Genomic DNA, 19,122 nt, shown 5'->3' with positions numbered 1-19,122 from the left:
CCTACACTTTAGGTTTAATTCCCCAGCACTGCAAAAAAAAAGGAAAACAAAAACTGTTAAATATATTGAATTTTCCAAGACAAGATTTTTAATATTTCTTAGCATGCTAGGCATGGTAGCAAACACACATATAATCCTTCTGCCCTCTATATACACAGATACACATATACACATACTCATACACACACACAAATACAACATACAAACAAATGAATAGCTTTAAAAGCTGTTTCGTGGGGTCAGTTTACTCTTTTTGGTATTACTGGTGATATCTGAAATTGTTGATCTGCCTTGGTGCACACTCTATTAAGTTAGCACTCCTGATGGCTCATACTTCTTTCACAGTTTGGTGACTGAATTTCCCTTAAAACTTGAGTTCACTTCACTTGTAATTTTGAGCTCAGGCTAATGTTAGACTGCTGATGCTTAATTCAGCTATTTAATTGTAGAGTTTAAGGAAACAGAAGGGAATGAAGGCTGGATGGGATAAGCATTGTGCCACAAAATGAGACCCAAGTTAGACCACAGCAGAGGGAGGGAGGGAGGGAGCTGAGGGAGCTAGGCCTGAGGCCGCTGAGCTTCCAATGTTCCTCCTCTCACATTACCTGTATGTGAAATCCTTTCCAATTGCTGATGTTAGGTAGAAACTAGAATGTTGTAAACCCACTGTCAAATTAAAAAATAGAAAGGCTTCTTCTTAATTCGTAAAATAAGACACACATCTGCAGGCATGTAACTTCATGTGTGCTTAGTCTAAAAAACACTTGCTATGTTCCCACACGTGAGTCACTAATAGGGACTGAGAGAGGGCCTTTGACTGCCAAGCATGCCTCCCTTAGTAGCATCTGCACTGGTTACAGTGTGTGCAGTTTCATCAGCATAGGACAGAGTTGTAAGAAATGATAAGCCAGGCAGTGGTGGCGCACGCCTTTAATCTCAGCACTTGGGAGGCAGAGGCAGGCGAATTTCTGAGTTCGAGGCCAGCCTGGTCTACAGAGTTCGTTCTAGGACAGCCTGGGCTATACAGTAAAACCCTGTCTCAAAAAACCAAAAGAAAAGAAAAAAGAAAAGAAGAGGAAAAAAGAATTTAGGAAATCAGGAATATACTTTTAACTTTGAATCTGAAGTGTCTAAGTACAGGACAGTTCAGTCACGGTGGCGGGGGGGGGGGAGTATTGGAGGTGAGTTGAGTTCAGTGGCTTGCCATTTCTATGAAAGAAAGACTCAACTTGCTTTTATAGTTAGTTTTAAAAATAATGTTTCATTTAACAAATTCTTTAAAAACATCTAGGACCTGAACCCAGACCCAATCTTAGAGGAGAGTCAAGGACATTTCGAGTATTTTTGGATCCAAACCAGTATCAACAGGATATGACCAATACTATACAAAACGGAGCCGAAGATGTGTATGACACTTTCAATGTCATAATGAGGAGGAAACCGAAGGAGAATAACTTCAAGGTGATGTTCAGTTCTGTAGCTAAAACTCCTTATACCCTAGAAATGAAATCCAAAAGAGGAACACATACATGCTGGGTAGAGGGGTTTCAGTGAATATTAACTTTAGTCTTAAATTCATAGCATATTGGTTAAATATGACACTTAAAGAAAACCATCTGCTAAATCTGTTCTGACTTTTGAAGAAATTAGAAATTCATAGATGGATTCAGGTTCTGCTTTGCAGGTCAGCCTTCTTACAGGAGGTGCGTTAAAGCCCAGAACGAGCTGAGGAAGGGCACTGCTCTCCCACTTACTGGATCTTCTTCTGTAAGTCAAATGTAGGTGTGCTCTGGATGTCTTTAGAAGGCAGATGTGGGACATCATACTGAATGATTCTCTGATGCAGTGTATTGTCACACTTGTTCCAGGAACACACTGGGGCTTCTAGTGTTTACCTTCATAGTCTAGAAGTGTTTTTGTAAAGGCAGATCTGAAAGTTCCTGTCCTATGGTCACTTGTGAGGCTCGTGGGGACTATGAGCAGCACTATAATTTGACGTTGTCTTAACATTGGGGACACCCCCGTTTTGCAGGGTGCCTTTCTTTCCTTTTCCATATGCTGCATCATTTATCCAGTCCTATCGCTCCCTTGCATTTCCATGCTGTTGCTGTGTATGAGAAAATAGAAGCTCTCAGACACAGGAGTTTACTCTCCATCTCTTGTCTTACTGAAGACAAGTGCAATGGAGGACTCCCTGACTTCTTTCCCTCCCACTCACGAGTGTGTGTCAGTACCAAGTGACTCGCCACCACCACCCCCCTGCACCATGCTGAGACACCCTCATTTCATGCCCCTGCTTCCCTTCCTCTCTGCTCCTACTGTGCATTACTCTCTCTGTGGTCTCTGTGCAGTTCTTTCAAGATGTCCGTCATCCTTCAGTACCCCTGTTCTGAACTCTTTCATGGTTTCTCCTCACATCGAAGAGTGTTTAAGTATCTCAGACACTGTTGTTAGGCTGTCATCTGCCATGGTGTCCCTTTCATGTCCTCCATTTCCTTACTCGCCTCACTGTAGCCACATTGGTCACACACCCTGTTCTTTTTTTTTTTTTTTTCTTATTAATTAAGATAAATACAGTATGTATTTGTCTTCTCTCTGTCAAACCCTGGGCAAAGAACTTTCCCCAGACTTCTTGGGAAGGTCAGGAAAAGGACCATACAGGGCAGACAAGACACTAAAGAGGTGGGAGTGGAGACAGCAGTTTCACATGGCAAAGAGGATGAGGAAGGCCACCATTAGGCAGAGAGCCCCTTGGCCTCCGAGAGAGTAATCACGTAAAAGAGCTGTTGCTTCACAGAAGGGTTCCTGGCACAGCCAATGATGAGACTCCCCAAAACAGTCCCAATCCCTGCCGCAGAGCCAGCCACCCCAACTGTCACATCTGCAGCTCCAGTGAACTTGGCAGCGGTACCCATGTCCCTTGAAATGATGCTGTTTTGGAAGCTGTGACTAGGGCTAAGTGAGGTCAGAGGCCACCAGGCCACGCTGCTGAGGCCCTCATCTGTTGGCATCTGTGGTCACTTCAGCTACACTGCAGATAGCGGATGGCTCAGCAGCTGAGAGGTGCTCCTGATCTGGGAGCAGGTAGAGATGAGCTTGGGGCAGACATCCATTTCAGGAGTGAGAGGCCAAGGCGGGAGAGCTGCCCCCAGGGGGGAGAAGATAGAGAGGCCACCCTGTTGTTTAGATAAGACTTTACACTGTCCCTGTAGATGGTTTTCCTCAGGTAGATTTACCTGAGGTTTGTTCCTCCACTTGACACAAGCAACTCAGTTTAAGTGTCACCTAAGAGAGATCTGTTTCCAGGTTGTACAGGAGCTATGCTGATCTCACATTTACTTTTCAATAAATGACTTTCAGGCACTTAACTGAAGTCTACAGAGTATTTCTTTCTTTGCCATTCTATTTACTGTCTCTGTTGTAAGTGATGTTGTGCTAAGTTATGTGGGAGTTGTAGAGGTGAATAAGACACAGTTTATACCTTAACTGTTAATCAAGAAAGAAATATAAATAATTACCATCAAAAGTTAGCAGGTGCATGACTCTTTAAGGGAATTAAAGGAGGCGTTCAGGTCCTGGTGCAGAGAGCCCGTGCTGTGTGTTTGCTGTTTCTGGCACACCTTGGTAGAATCCTCACTTGTTCCCCTGCTTCATTTGTATTTCCAGTTAGTGCAGCAGTTCTAATCTGGATCTTCCAGTTCTTGCCTAGACCATTGGGATGGCTACCTTTCTCTAGTGTTTTCATAGTCCTGTTGATAGATATTTTCTAATTCTCTTGAACACTGATGCTTTTATTCTGCTACTTAGAACATTTCCGAAACTATCCATTAATGATTAAATAAATCAGAAATTCTTTGTTGCACCGAAGTAAAATGTCACCTTCCTCCTTGAAGCTTTTCCTAATATCAAGTCCATCCTCCACCGTCTCACACCTCCTGTGGTGGAGTCTGCTGAATTGTGTAAGATTCTTTACTAATCATCACATTCTGCTGCTGCTTGTCATGGTCTGTGCCTTCCTTCATCTCTACTAGCTTGAAGATTCCCTTCCATCCAGAGCTCTCCTCTTCCTCATCATCCGTCTGTCCATCACTCACCTATCCCTTACTTCAACTGTGCTAGGATCCTGAGTTTTAAAAACATTGATTTGGTTACTGTGTTCTTTGAGATTAGGCCTTGCCTCCTAATTTACATGTTGGGATTTGTTACTTTATCAGAATGGTTTTTGAATATTCTAAAAAAAAAAAAAAGTTCTCAGCTCTGTTAAATTCTTTTGGCAGAAATGTGTTAACTACTGTAGAATCCTTTTATTGTAGTACCAGTTCTTACTTCTCTATATTGTTTGACACTCTTATCAATGTGTTTGCTTTTTTTCTTTCTTTCTTCCCATGCTGACTTTTATAAATTTATAAATTGTACTGCATTTCACAACTATACACTATGGAGAGAGAAAAACGTGAGTTTATAAGGAAGCATTTGTTTTTCAGGGCCCGTTTTGTAAATTTTTTTTTTTTTTTTGGTATTGGGTTGACATGAATCTTATTTTCATCCTGTTCAATAGAGAGTCAAGTGGCAAGCTTATTTATGTCATTCTATCTAAAGGAATTCTTAGTGGATAAACTGTGCTTACTAACTTAGTTCTTTTGTTTGACTCAGTCTATGGTATCAACTGAAAATATAGCTGTTGGTTTAGTCTTGCCAAGCACCTGTCAGCAGAAAATAGCTTCTTGCCTTGAAACACATGGGCATTCCGGATCGGTGCCGTCAGCTCTGCATTCCAGTGAAGTGCCAGTGTTCGAGATGTCTACTGACATGATACTTTTCTGTCTCTTCACTGCCAGGCTGTATTGGAGACTATTCGGAATCTGATGAATACCGACTGCGTGGTACCGGACTGGCTGCATGACATCATTTTGGGCTATGGGGACCCAAGTAGTGCCCATTATTCAAAAATGCCCAATCAGATTGCCACCCTGGATTTCAATGACACTTTTCTCTCCATTGAACATTTAAAGGCCAGCTTTCCTGGTCATAATGTCAAAGTGACTGTGAGTGACCCAGCACTCCAAATACCCCCTTTCAGGTAAATCAGAATGGATCTGCTCTTGGCAGCCAGGCTTAGTCTGTCTGTACTAGAATCAGCGCTGGTGCCTAAGTGAGTGTTAAGCATTGTGTCTGGATTTCATTTTGGCATTCCTTAGCTTTGCTGTAATAATCACTGGGATAAGACTATTTATTATATTTGAATCTGTTCTCATTCTTCGTGCAGAAGCTATTTTTAAGACTACATTAAAAGTAGTTTCATGTCTCAAAAGAGATCAGCAAGTGTCTGTGATTTGGAAAGAACTATATAAATATAGTAGCTGACTAAGGAAATAATGCCTGTACATCTCACACGTAGTCTAGTGTGTTCCCTAACTACCACCATAGAGGCGTGTGAGGTTGGACTTCATTTTGATTTTAAGAACCTAAAAGTTTTCTTTCAACTCTGCCTGCCTCATGCAGGTTTTAAATACAAGTTGAATACCCTTTATTTAAAATGTTTGCTACCAGAAATATTTTAAGTTTGGAGCTTTTTTCAGATTTTGAAGTATTTGCAAAGATATCACCAGTTGGATATTCCTAATCTGAAAGTCCAAAAGCCAAAATGTTCCAAAATTCAAAATGTTTTGAGAATTGTTTGAGTATTGCAAATGTTTAGGATTCTGGAGCATTTTCAACTTCATGTTTCAAATTGTTCATATGCAATATGAATTAAAAACAGTTACGTTAATGTCAAGTGGCCTTAGCTCTTCAGTGGGAATAAAGTGAGGTGCGTGGAGCCATCGGCTGCTTTCGGAGTTTGTTCGTAAGCATCAGAAGCTGTATGCCAAGATGCCCTTGGGAGAGTTCAGATCCTACTCCTTTAGCTGGAGGCCAGAGCGTGCACCTTCCACAGACCTATTAAATATACATACAGAGACTTAGTATGCTCCCAACATATCTTTCATAATCTCCACACCTAGCCTTCCTCCTTTCATCTCTAAATTCTGTTTATTACAGAAGCACTCTCGTCTCCTGGGTTTTCTGTATCTGTAGTCTCATAACTCTTCGGTAGCACAGACTCTGTAAAGAACAGTCTTTGTCCCTCCTAACTTCTGCTTCTCTAGGCCCTTAGATTTCTTTTGTTTCTTCGTTTGTTTGTTTTTGTTTTTTATTTAATCATTTATTTTACACTCCAGATTTTATCCCCCCATCCACCCTCCAACTGTTCTACATCCCACACCTCCTCCCCACCCCCCTGTCTCCACAAGAATGTCCCCACCCTCCACCCCCCACCCCAGCTGACCTCTTAACTCCCTGGGGCCTCCAGTCTCTTGAGGGTTAGGTGCATCATCTCTGATTGAACACAGACCTGGCAGTCCTCTGGTGTATGTGTGTTGGGGGCCTCATATCAACCGGTGTATGCTGCCTGGTTCTTGGTCCAGTGTTTGAGAGATCTCAGGGGACCAGGTTAATTGAGACTACCCATCCTCCTACAGGGTCCCCCTCCTCCTCAGCTTCTTCCAGCTTTTCCCTAATTCAGTAACAGGGGTTAACAGCTTCTGTCCATTAGTTGGGTGCAAATATCTGCATCTGACTCTTTTCAGCTGCTTGTTGGGTCTTTCGCAGTGTAGTCATGCTAGGTCCCTTTTTGTGAGCGCTCCATAGCCTCAGTAATAATGACAGGCCTTGGGACCACCCCTTGAGCTGGATCCCACTTTGGGCCTATCGCTGGACCTTTTTAGATTTCTATGGTGGTATATTTCTTGAACTCTCAGATGCTTTTGCTAGATAGAGCCATTTACTCCCTAGCTTGAGAAGTGAGTGCTTCTGCCTACGATAAGGTGACTTCCTCGCCACTGTAGTTCTAGGCAACTTTTGGCTCTATCTGTACTTTAAGAATGGGAAAGAAGATTGGGAAAAGTACACAGAGAGAGTTAACTGTTTTGGCTTAATTTTAAGAAATTTATTGAAAACATTAGCTTCTACCTCAGACTAAGAACCTCTTGCCTGAATTGCCACCCAAGACTTCAGAGTCTGTCTCTCCATTTCTCAGTTGTCCTCTCTCTGGCGTGGCTGTTTGTATGTGGCCTCTGCTGTTCCTTATTTCTTTGGGGGAAGGCTTTTCTCTCTGGCTGTGCTCTTTGAAACCTGTCTCTTTAAAGTCTTCTTAATAAATGAACATGAATGAAGCACTTTACAGTGCATGTGACAGATACTTAATGATTCTTTAATTTGTCCATTAGTTGGATGATGTTTTTCCCCAGAGGGAAGACTTAACACCCATTTTAGTAATTGTAAATGTATTTTTATTTCAAAGTTTATATAGAGATAAATCACAAATCTTTCTTATTCATCTGTTTGTTCTCTGCACAATTTCATACATGAGTTAGTAGTTCTTTTTTTTTTTTTTAATTTGATATTTTCTTTATTTACATTTCAAATGCTATCCCGAAAGTTCCCTATACCCCACCCCTACCCCTGTTCCCCTACCCACCCACTCCCAGTACTTGGCCCTGGCCTTCCCCTGTGCTGGGTCATATAAAGTTTGCAAGACCAAGGGGCCTCTCTTCCCAATGATGGCCGATTAGGCCATCTTCTGCTATATATGCAGCTAGAGACACGAGCTCGGGTACTGGTTAGTTCATATTGTTGTTGCATCTACAGGGTTGCAGCCCCCTCAGCTCCTTGGGTACTTTCTCTAGCTGAGTTAGTAGTTCTTTCTTTTTTTATTGAAAGTTAAATTTTTTCTTGCAATTTGTTCTGCTCACATTCTCCCTTCCCTCATCTTCTCCAGAACTTCCCTACCTTTCCAACTCTATGCCTCCTCTCTCCCTCTTTTCCTCTCTCCTTTCTTTCCTCCCTCCCTTGAAAAAACAAATGAGAAAAAAGTAAAAAGCATAAAATACATATACACATATGTGCGTGCATATCCCATAAAAATACAAAATCAGAACCATGTATAAAAGCAAAAGACCAATAAATTTTAAAAAAAAAAAACAAAGCATTATGAGAAAAGAAATTCCTAGAATTATCATTGAATTTGTTTAATTGTAGAGGCCATCCACTGCTGGCTGAGTCAGGTTTCTATTATCTATACCCAGTGGGACTCAGTTGGAGAAAACTGATTTTTCCTTTTGAAGTGGTTGACAGTTGGAGATAGCTTGTAGGTTAGGGATGGGACCTCATGTCCACTCCCCTTCCCTACTCCAGTACCCCATCTGGCCTTGTCCATTTCTTATTTTAAAAATATATGGGGGTTTTGCTTTTGTAGAATAACATTCCCCGTAAGAAGTGGAAAGGGGAAGAAAAGAAAAGATGCAGATGGGGAAGAAGATGACACAGAAGAAGCAAAGACCTTAATTGTGGAACCTCATGTTATTCCTAATAGAGGTCCTTATCCCTACAACCAGCCCAAACGGTAATGTGACTGCCTACCTTAGCTACAAACTTGGTTTTAAATTCTCTTAGTCTTTTAAAGCCTTGGGATCGTTTCCCTTTGGTTTATCAATTGTCTGAATAGCTGGGAAACTTTAGGTTACTTTATTCCAAAAGGAAATGTTTCCTGGCACTGAAAAGTCCACATTACACAGCTACTGGCACATAGGCATGGAGCTCCTGAGTAACCATGGCCTTTGTGAGTGTGAGGGGGACTATAGGGGCAGTGCATTTGGGACTAGAACTTCTGCTGGCTGCATAGGCCTAAAATAGGCTGAGTGTATTGGGAACATTGCTCTCTCCGTAAGACTCTGTTTGAGACATGGATGGGAACCGCAGGGTTGATGTACCAGAGGGCTGGAGAATGAGTACCCGTGGCTGTTTGACCTGGTCATAGCTATGTGAGTCTGCACTGGATGCCATCTCACTGCATTTCTAACCATCTTGTATTTAACCGTCTATTGCAGTAATACAATCCAGTTCACTCATACACAGATAGAGGCCATCCGAGCCGGAATGCAGCCTGGACTCACTATGGTAAGCAAAACCAACTGACTTTGTGAATCTTTAAGTGATTGATTGCCGCGTTGTGTGCGTAAGGAGATGGTGCTGCTCGTCTTAGTGTTCAGACACTCAGTAAGCTATGGCCATTGTTTATGCCACCTGTCCCCCTTTTGCTGTAGCCACACAAGTATTTGCAGCAGATTTTTGGCCAGCAAAGTCTATAATGTTTACTAACTGACTCTTTACAGAGAAAGTTGTGCCTTGAGTGTGTTTAATTTCCAAGTTCCTGGAAATGTTTCTCTTACTTTCAGTTGTTTTCTTTAGTCTAAATCTGTTAGAGTCCAAGAGTATGTATATACTAAAGAGTATATATATATGAGGATGTATACACTGGTATATGCACATACTGCAGAGTATACATATGAGTATGCACATACTGAGGAGTATACATGAGTACACACACATTGAAGAGTATACATACGAGTATGCACACACTAAAGAGTATACATAGGAGAGTATGTACACACTGAAGAGTACGCATACGAGTATGCACACATAGAAGAATAGCACATACCGAAGAGTAGACATGTGAGGATACATACACTGAAGAGTATGCCTACAAGTACACATATACTGAAGAATATAGGTACAAGGATAGATACTGGAGTGCATGAGTATGCATTTATTTGATATTTCTTTTTCATCATTTCAACTTTGCTTGTTTTTTTTTTAATGATTTTGTTTTGTTTCTTTAAAGTGAGTTTTGTTTTTTTTTTCTGAAGGGGATTTTTGAGACTTGCTGGTTTCAGCCATTAATCATCACTTTTTTTCTGTGCACTTTTTTTTCCTCCTAGGAGTTCAATGACATGACTTTTTGGTATTCTTCCATAGATGTATGAGTTTCTGAGCTTGGGTTCTCTGTCCTGTTTGTTATGTTACTGAGTCCACTTATTTTTTCTAAGTTTTTTATTTCTATTATTTTAATAATAGCTTAGTGTTTGATATGTGTTTGTCATTTTATAGGTTGTGGGCCCACCTGGTACAGGAAAAACAGATGTTGCAGTCCAAATCATATCCAACATTTACCACAATTTTCCAGAACAGAGGACTTTAATTGTAACTCACTCCAATCAGGTAATTGACTCTGTCTGTGTCTGTCTGTCTGTCTGTCTGTCTGTCTGTCTGTGTGCCCGCACATGCCCATACTCAGAACTTACTTTGAGATTAAACGCACTAACCCTTCTCAGTAATGTCCTTAGTGAGTAGATTGGGTGTTTCTCAGACACAGAGATCTAACATATATTAGTACCTGATTGGGTTTCAATACCTGTAAGGCTACATGTAAATCTATTCATAAAAGATCATTGTGTGCTGTGTTAATCCTTCCAAGGGTGTCAGAAACAGTGAAGAGTGAGTTTGCTTTCTTAGCTCTGGCATAAAATGTGACCAGTAACTCTCAGAACGTCCCAACTCGTGGTAAAATTGCTTTCCTCTAAACCCGGGGAAACATTCTCAGGATCTACCAATGATCTTTAGAAATCTTGGTTTACCATGCACTACAGTTTTGATATTGTAAGTCATTCTGTTATTTGCTTTCTTTAATTTGCAGTTTTATTTATTTTTAGTAATCCTACAATTTACTCGTCTGGAATGCTTTAACAGTGTTTTTGGAATTTATAAATAGTGGTAGCTTGTACAATATGCCAAACATTTGTTGACCTATTGATTTAGGAAGAATGTTCATTTGTTCTTCCCCTGAATAAATGCAGTAAAACAAAGTGCTAGAACTTTTTTTCTTCTTTCTATCTAATAAAGTTTATTGTACAATCAAAGCTATCAGTTAACTTTTAAGATGCACAAAGTGTAAGTCATGCGTTAACTCACAGGGTGTGGCTAAGTTTTGTCTTATGCCCTGATAGGGCCTGTTACAATGCATACTACTCAGGAGGGGATTGTATAGCAGTACTAGAGAAGCTCTGTTACAGAAATAGCCATAGAAGGCCTTGTTGCTGAAGGCCTCGCGTCGTCTTTGACATTCAGATGACCCTCAGTGTCTGTTAGTGTGGTGATAGTGTGGAGTTGCAGTCACGTAGCCTGTTCTCCTTTGACTTGTTAACTGCTTTGTTTCACAGGTTGTCACTTGACTGTCCTGTCTAAGTCTGCCTCCAGCAACTTTCCATCTCAAAAGAAAATATTGTTGTTTTTTCTGATTTTACAACATATAAATTTTCTGCCTTAATTTTTAATACTGATAGTAAATAATACTATGCAGTCCAATTGATGGGTCCTGAGTATTGAATAGTGTAAAAAACTAAATAATGAGAAATTTAAATTAAAAAAAAAAATGTAATGCCTTCCATTTCTTAAGGCTGATAGAAGGTTGGTAGCAGAGGATTCATGGCACATCATGGAGCCTGGGTGTGTAAGCTAGCTTAGGGCAGGGTGGGACTGAGAGTGCTGAGAAAGGATGCTGACCGACCAGGGGGTAAATATTGTAAATGCTGTCTTTATTTAGTATATCTTCCCAAGTTGTAAAACTTTTATCTTTTATCTTTTTTTCAAAATTTTTGCCTTTCTACAAAACATTTTCCTAACCACAGAAGATGAAGAATAAATATTAGAATTTTTTTTTTTTTTGGTTTTTCAAGACAGGGTTTCTCTGTATAGCCCTGGCTGTCCTGGAACTCACTTTGTAGACCAGGCTGGCCTCGAACTCAGAAATCCGCCTGCCTCTGCCTCCCGAGTGCTGAGATTAAAGGCGTGCGCCACCACGCCCGGCAATGTTAGAATTTGAAAGAAGCCTTAAGATGGACATTTCAGCAGTAGAAAGAAGTGAGATCCAAATGGTTTCTGTCAGAGCAGGCTGTGGCAACAAATGCTGTCTGCTCAGTGTAGAGAGAGAACTGGGCGTTGGGCCTGAGAGTTCAGGATGCTCTTTCTTTTTTCTTTTTTCTTTTCTTTTTTTTTAATTGGATATTTTCTTTATTTACATTACAAATGTTAGCCCCTTTCCCGGTTTCCTCCCCTCTCGGAAACCCCCTATCCTATCCTCCCTCCCCCCTGCTTCTATGAAGGTGGTCCTCTACCCACCCACCATCCACTCCCACCTCCCCACTCTCGGTTCCCCTACACTGGGGCATCTATTGAGCTTTCATAGGACCAAGGACCTCTCCTCCCATTGATGCATGACAAGGCCCTCCTCTGCTACATATGCAGCTGGAACCATGTGTACTCCTTTGTTGATGTCTCAGTCCCTGGAAGCTCTGGGGGGTCTGGTTGGTTGATATTGTTGTTCTTCCTGTGGGGTTGCAAACCCCTTCAACTCCTTCAGTCCTTTCTTTAACTCCTCCTCTATTGGGGATCCCACGCTCAGTCCAATGGCTGTGAGCATCTGTCTCTGTATTTGTAAGGCTCTGGCAGGGCCTCTCAGGAGACAGTCATATCAGACTCCTTTCAGCATGCACTTCTTGGCATCCACAATACTGTCTGAGTTTGGTACCTATACCACTCCTGGGCATATACCCAGAAGATGCCCCCAACATGTAATAAGGACACATGCTCCACTATATTCATAGTAGCCTTATGTGTAATAGCCAGGAGCTGGAAAGAACTCAGATGTCCTTTAACAGAGGAATGAATACAGTACATGTGGTACATATACACAATGGAGTACTACTTAGCTATTACAAACAATGAATTCATGAAATTCTTAGGCAAATGGATGGAAGTAGAAAATATCATCCTGAGTGAGGTAACCCAATTGCAAAAGAACACACGTGGTCTACACTCAGTGGTAAGTGGATATTAGCCCAGAAGCTTGGAATACCCAAGATACAATTCACAGGCCACATGAAGCTCAAGAATAAGGAAGACCAAAGTGCTTCGGTCCTTCTAAGAAGGAGAACAAAATATTCACAGGAGCAAATATGGAGATAAAGTGTAGAGCAGAGACTGAAGGAAAGGCCACCCAGAGGCTGCTCTGTTTCTCTCAGGCCCTCTCTGTGAATCTATGCTCGCATTCTGTGCTCAGCTGTCCTGCTGCCGTTTGCAGTTGCTGGCTTATTTCCCATTCTCTCCAGCCCTTGGAATACTGCTGGGTGAAGTGAAACTCAGCACAGTTTACTATTAAGAACCCTCGCCACTTGGAGAAACTAGCCCTGGAGCCAATGCCTTGCAGTCTATAAATTAGACAGAGAGATTTAAGGTGGTGGTGCTCTTATAGTTACCAGATCGTCTTGGGCAAGAATACGTAATGCAAATACAAGCTCTCAATATTAAATATAATCTTGGTAAAGTTTCTAAATGGCTGAATGTTAAACCTGCTTTCTTCTGACTATTATACACCTGCACATTAGTCTGTCTATCTAGGGACTAGTCTTCATTCTATTTCAATGGGTTTAATATGTCTTTTAAACTCACTGCATCCGTTTGCCTTACTGACCAGGCTCTGAACCAGTTGTTTGAGAAAATCATGGCTTTAGACATTGATGAACGCCATCTCCTGCGTCTGGGTCATGGAGAAGAAGAGCTAGAGACAGAGAAAGACTTTAGCAGGTACGACAATGGTGGTAAATGATGGCACATGCACAAAAGAATTTTTAGTCTTTTTCCTCTTATTAGGAAAATACCAAAAGAAGAGGCATGGATAGTCAACTTCCCTTCTGACAGTTGTGGTGTCTGTTGAACTGAAAGTGCAGGCATGGGGCGCTTTAGCACAGCTCTTTGTGGCTATCCCTGTATTTAATATCACTTGCTGTAAGTGGAACAAAAATTGTACAAATCTAAGTTTTCCTACCTTTAATAGTTTGTTTCTTCAAAATTATCATTTCATTTATATAGCAATTTAGATAATAAGCACAATTAATAGGTGGACATACTTAACATATCATTTGTTTCATAAATATGACCTTTGACTTAATATGAAAATAGACATCGGAAGGATGCTACATTACTGTGCTTGGCCTACTCAGAGTTCACTTATTACAGAAATCACCAAGTATATGAAAAGCTAGCATGTTACACAGAGAGAACAGCACGGTGTAGGCCAGGGAGGCTGTAGCTTCTTGGGCTGGATGACCTGGTTAGAGCTGTGAACTCTTCCCATGGGATTTCCTCTGTTAAGGCCGCTGATGAGCATGGAGCAGTGGAGGTGGGGCGCTGGTGGCTCCCACCTGCAGATGCAAACTTCTGTTCTCTCTCACCCCGCAGGACTTGTGATCCTGCTGGGTTTGAGTTCTAGACCACACACTAGAAACTGCAGATAACAGAGTGCATTTTCAGACTTTGAAACATTCCGCTTTTATGATAGTTTCAGCAGGACAGTGCTACACAGAGTACCCTGTCTGTCCACTCTATTCCTAGCCTATTGGTCTGCTCCAGAATATACTGTAACCTATGGAAAGTTTTATATGTACAAAAACCTGACAGCTTGCTTGCTTGATTTTTCTTTCTGCTCAGACTGCTAACATGTTTGCATATAAGCACTTTGCCTTCAGTTATACTTTAAATAGCTTTTTGTGGTGTGGCTCAAAATATACTACTTAGAGTTTAATTTATCCACCACTCATAATTAAATATAAATTGGTCTTCCTGCTTTTTTCTTTCTCTCTGATCGTTTAGAGTTTCTACTATGCTCTCTTAAATTCTGTCTTTGACAGATAGATTTTATCAAAGCCTTTTCATTCCAGACTTGCCTTCTTACCTGTCTGACAATTCTAGGTATGGAAGAGTTAATTATGTCCTAGCTCGAAGAATAGAACTTTTAGAAGAAGTCAAACGGTTACAGAAGAGTCTGGGGGTTCCCGGAGATGCTTCGTATACCTGTGAAACTGCGGGCTATTTCTTCTTATATCAGGTATGCCTAGAGGGCTATAAAGGAGACCTCAGAGTACTTGTCTCAGAAGGAGAGTGGGTCGCATTCTAGAGATCGTTCTTGAGAGGCTATTGTTGTTTTCATACTTGAAAATATGTGGCATTTCCAAAACTATTATGAATACCCTTTGTTTTTATTATTACTTCAGCAGTTTTAGCCTTTTCCTGTTTACTTTGTATGTACAGACAGCTTTGTAGAGTTGGTTCTCCCTTTTCACACTGTGGACTCCCAATGATCAAGCCCAATCAAGCCCGGGTAGTAGGCTTGGTGACAAGCACCTTTACCCTGAGGCATCTCATCAGGCCCTGTGGTTTTGCTTTATGGGTCTGTTTTCTTTGTAAACTCCAAGCTAAAGCCAATATTGCTGCCTTTGAAGTCATTTTCCTTCTTTCTTACTATTTTTATATCCCCCCCCATCTCATTATAGGAATGTAAATATTCTACCTACTTAGTCATAGCAAAATACAAAGACAGAATTTTATGATGTCATTTATCAACTAACAAGGGGAAACATATTGTTCTTTCTACCCATAAATAAAGTATCTCTTAGAATTAATTTACAGCTGTGACTCTGTTAAGATTAATTTTCTAAGCATGAAAACTATTGAGAAACAGGAAACCACATAAATGAATAAATGGTAAGTCCTTTGCATTATTAGTAATTTCTGGTGAATTAAGAAGAATCAAATAGTGTAGGCTTCATGTAACTTGTTCTCATTAGAGTAATGCCATTTGTATATTTTAGAAATGATCTAAACTTGAAATTTTTAATGAATTTGAGAGAATGGGCTTAATCTCATCAGTGGCTGCACAGACCACTTGAGTGCATTCAAAATGAGATTTTATAGGTTTTGTGAAGCAAACAAGACATGCACTGTCTTGCAAAGTAGTCCACTTTAGATTCAGACTGTTGAGTTCATTTTTCTCTAGATTCCCTGTTACTTTATTTAAAGCATAATCCAGCCAGGAAGGTACAGCTTGAGTTTTTCCTGCAGGTAATGTCCCGTTGGGAAGAATACATGAGCAGAGTGAAGAACACAGGGAGCGCCTGCCCAGGCGCTGCAGAGGTCGCCACGTTCTTCCCCTTCCATGAGTATTTTGCCAATGCTCCTCAGCCCATCTTTAAAGGCAGATCTTATGAAGAAGACATGGAAATCGCTGAAGGGTGCTTCAGACATATTAAGAAAATCTTCACCCAGCTTGAGGTAAAGTTTTTCAGTTTGTTTTCATCTTTCTTTAAAAGGTTTTAGTTTATCTTTTTAATCAAGTAAATTAAATACTAAGGTATTGCAAATTAAATTGTTAATTTAAGAAAAAGTTTTGAAAATATTTACTGTATGTGTGTGAGAGAGGCAAATAGATAGATAGATAGATAGATAGATAGATAGATAGATAGATAGATAGATAGATAGACAGACAGACTGACTGATTGACTGACTGACTGACTGACTGACTGCACAGTGTTACTGTGTCAGACCTAGCTTTCTACATAACCCAGGTGAGCTTAAACTCACAGAAGTCTTCCCACTTCTGCCTTCTAAGTACTGGCATGCACTGTCACACACAGCTAAATACAGTTTTTAGTTAAGAAATAAGCAAGAATTAAAATAAGTTATATCCGATACTACTATTTAAGAAAATAGTGTTTCTATCAGGGATTGTTTTTCCTTTTTATATCAAATTCACTGTGTAGCTGAACATGACCTTAGGCCTCTGCTCTCTGCCTCTTGAGTAATGGAATGGCAGGTGTATGGAGATGTACACCACCACACCTAGCTCATACAGCAGTAAGGCTCAACCCCCAGGCTTTGTGCGCAGTCGTAAGCACTCTGCCAACGGGTACACCACCAGTTCTGTCAGGAAACTCAGCAATAGGTCTTTGAATGGGAATTTGAGATAATTGTTTCTTAGTTGATCAGTAGACACAAAGTAAGGTTCCTGTATTAACCAGAATGCTTGATGCTGATATGAAAGTGAAGTAAGGATCATCATAAACAGAGATTGAGAAGGCTCTGCTGCAGATCCAGGAGGGAGCCCCAGGACAAACATTCATTGCAGCAGGCTTAGAAGCTGCCATCTTCAGGCTTGTTTCCTTAGTAAGAGTATGAGGAAGTGTCACTCTAGGTACAGAGAAGAGGGACTTTGTATCTTTTCTATCTCCTACATATGCTTCCAGCCCATCCCCTAGTGTCTGGCACATAGTTGGTAAATATTGATAACTTATGGATAGGTAGATGACTATATAGGATAATAATGATTTTATACCTGAAAATTATAGTATCGAAATTATACTACTCAATATATAGTAGCAGCTGCCTTCTTGGGGAGAACAGAGAGGAGGTACATACTGTCTAACTTGAGTCAGTAATACTTAAATTATTTGAGAAACACAGCAAAATGTTAAAAAAAAAAATTGAAGTAGGTGTGTGTCATTTTCAAGTCTGGGGAAACCTGATAGCGTTTGTACCTGTCCATCCTCCACCACAGCTGAGCTTCAGACTGGTCCTTGCAGATTCAAGGGCCCTCCCTATATCTATGTCAGCTGACTTTTAGCTGAATTAAGCAGATCCTGAGAGATATGGTAGGAGTTGAGAAGAGACAAACCAGTGTTTGGCAAAGCAAAGTTCATTCTGCTTTGGTTTTAACTCCTCTGTTCCTCCTGCTCCTATTAGACTGGCCAAGTCCCTGGTGGGGTAACCCAGCTCCTTCTGATCCTTCCTAGTAGGAATGACAGTGACTTTCTTGCTGTTGCCAGTGTCTACATTGGCTCATCCCCTGGCTGGCTTTTTAGGCTTTGTCATTTGTACAACCAGTTGTTTACTATTTGATAGGAATATATGAGAGTTTTTCTTTTCTTACAGGGACTTTGAATAATGCAGCTATATTTCTAGTTGGTATTTTATTCAGTGTTCTTTTTTTTATAATGAAAATAGTTTATATACAAAAAAGTCCAGATTATAGCTTGAATATCACCTCTGATCTGAATTCACAGGGTACCAGTAACAAAAAGAATTGTAAATCATTAGCCTTAGCTTAGTATTTTCTTATGGTTCATTAGGCTTGGCTTATGTTTATGTATTATATCAATAATGCATAACTATATAATAAATAATTATGTAATATATTGTGTATAGGAATTGTCTGACTGGCGGATTGTGCCTGGATACACATAAACTATCATTACTATCATATACTAAAGTTGTCTCTGGGACTCATTTCGTAGGAGTTCAGAGCCTCGGAGCTGCTTCGCAGTGGACTGGACAGATCTAAATACCTCTTGGTAAAAGAAGCCAAAATCATTGCTATGACATGTACTCATGCTGCCTTGAAACGACATGACTTGGTCAAGTTGGGTTTCAAGGTAAAGATGTAAATCCTTAGTTCTCATTAGGTTTCTGTTTCTTGACTTTTTTCTTTTTGTCATGATCTAGATTGGTTCACTTCTTATGAAAGGACTCATGTATAATTAATTGCTTTAATGGTCTCTTTAAAAGTAGATGGTAATGTAACATTTATATGATTAATGAAGTTAAATCTAATTTAATTTTTGATTACTATGTCTATCAATATCAATCACTTGACTGTCTTAGCAGACCATCACTGTTAAGGTTTTATCTTTACTGATTATCACTTGTTTAAACAGATATAAAAGCTATGAAAGTAGTATTTCACAATCCTATTCACCCTAGACATTTATCTATAAACATTATTCACAAAGTAAACATGAATCCAATTCCCATTGTCTGTCTGTAGTAGAATGATTTTGTTTATGCCATCAAGTGAGATATAAAATAACTTAATGTCTAATAAATATGAGCAGGATTGACGTTAATGACTCAGTTAAAGTTGAACATAACAATTAAGTAATAAATTTGAATTTTCAGTCTGTCACTATTAACCAGTAACTAACCAAAACTCTCACCAGAGTACAGATGTGTAACCCTGTACCTGGTTGGGATGTTGTTGGAGAAGGAATTGTGTACAGGTTTGTATGCAATGGCAGCAGTTCATTTGTTGAGGAAAGTAGCTAACAACTTTAAGACACATAAACTCACTGAAAGATAGTACCAAGTAAATGCAAGGTGATAGAACGCTCGTTATCCTAGAGGGAAGGTTCCTCAGCTGGAGGGCAGGGCACATACAGTATCATAGCAATGCGTAGTGTAAACTTACCTAAGTGTGACCTTGTCATTTTCCAAATTCTCGTGAGAATTTTTCACCTGAATATTTTCTTCCTGGGACTAAGATATATATATATATATATATATATATATATATATATATATATA

General features: G+C 40.2%; 1 protein-coding gene and 1 pseudogene across 1 annotated transcript in view; one reads left to right on the top strand and one right to left on the bottom strand.

Moving 5' to 3' along the window:
• Aqr (aquarius intron-binding spliceosomal factor) overlaps positions 1-19,122 on the top strand; it is a 73,786-nt gene that overhangs the window by 40,321 nt on the left and 14,343 nt on the right. Inside the window, exons 19-27 of the mRNA XM_021194961.1 lie at positions 1,292-1,461; positions 4,839-5,080; positions 8,294-8,440; positions 8,925-8,994; positions 9,985-10,095; positions 13,406-13,515; positions 14,680-14,815; positions 15,829-16,038; positions 18,057-18,194. Coding sequence (XP_021050620.1) covers positions 1,292-1,461; positions 4,839-5,080; positions 8,294-8,440; positions 8,925-8,994; positions 9,985-10,095; positions 13,406-13,515; positions 14,680-14,815; positions 15,829-16,038; positions 18,057-18,194 — 1,334 coding nt within the window. The remainder of the gene's footprint in view (positions 1-1,291; positions 1,462-4,838; positions 5,081-8,293; positions 8,441-8,924; positions 8,995-9,984; positions 10,096-13,405; positions 13,516-14,679; positions 14,816-15,828; positions 16,039-18,056; positions 18,195-19,122) is intronic.
• Positions 2,704-3,113, bottom strand: LOC110319463 (annotated as a pseudogene).

The sequence above is a fragment of the Mus pahari genome, chromosome 3 (assembly GCF_900095145.1).
Source record: "Mus pahari chromosome 3, PAHARI_EIJ_v1.1, whole genome shotgun sequence".
Lineage (NCBI taxonomy): Eukaryota > Metazoa > Chordata > Mammalia > Rodentia > Muridae > Mus > Mus pahari.
This window is presented reverse-complemented; position numbering and strand designations above follow the sequence as displayed.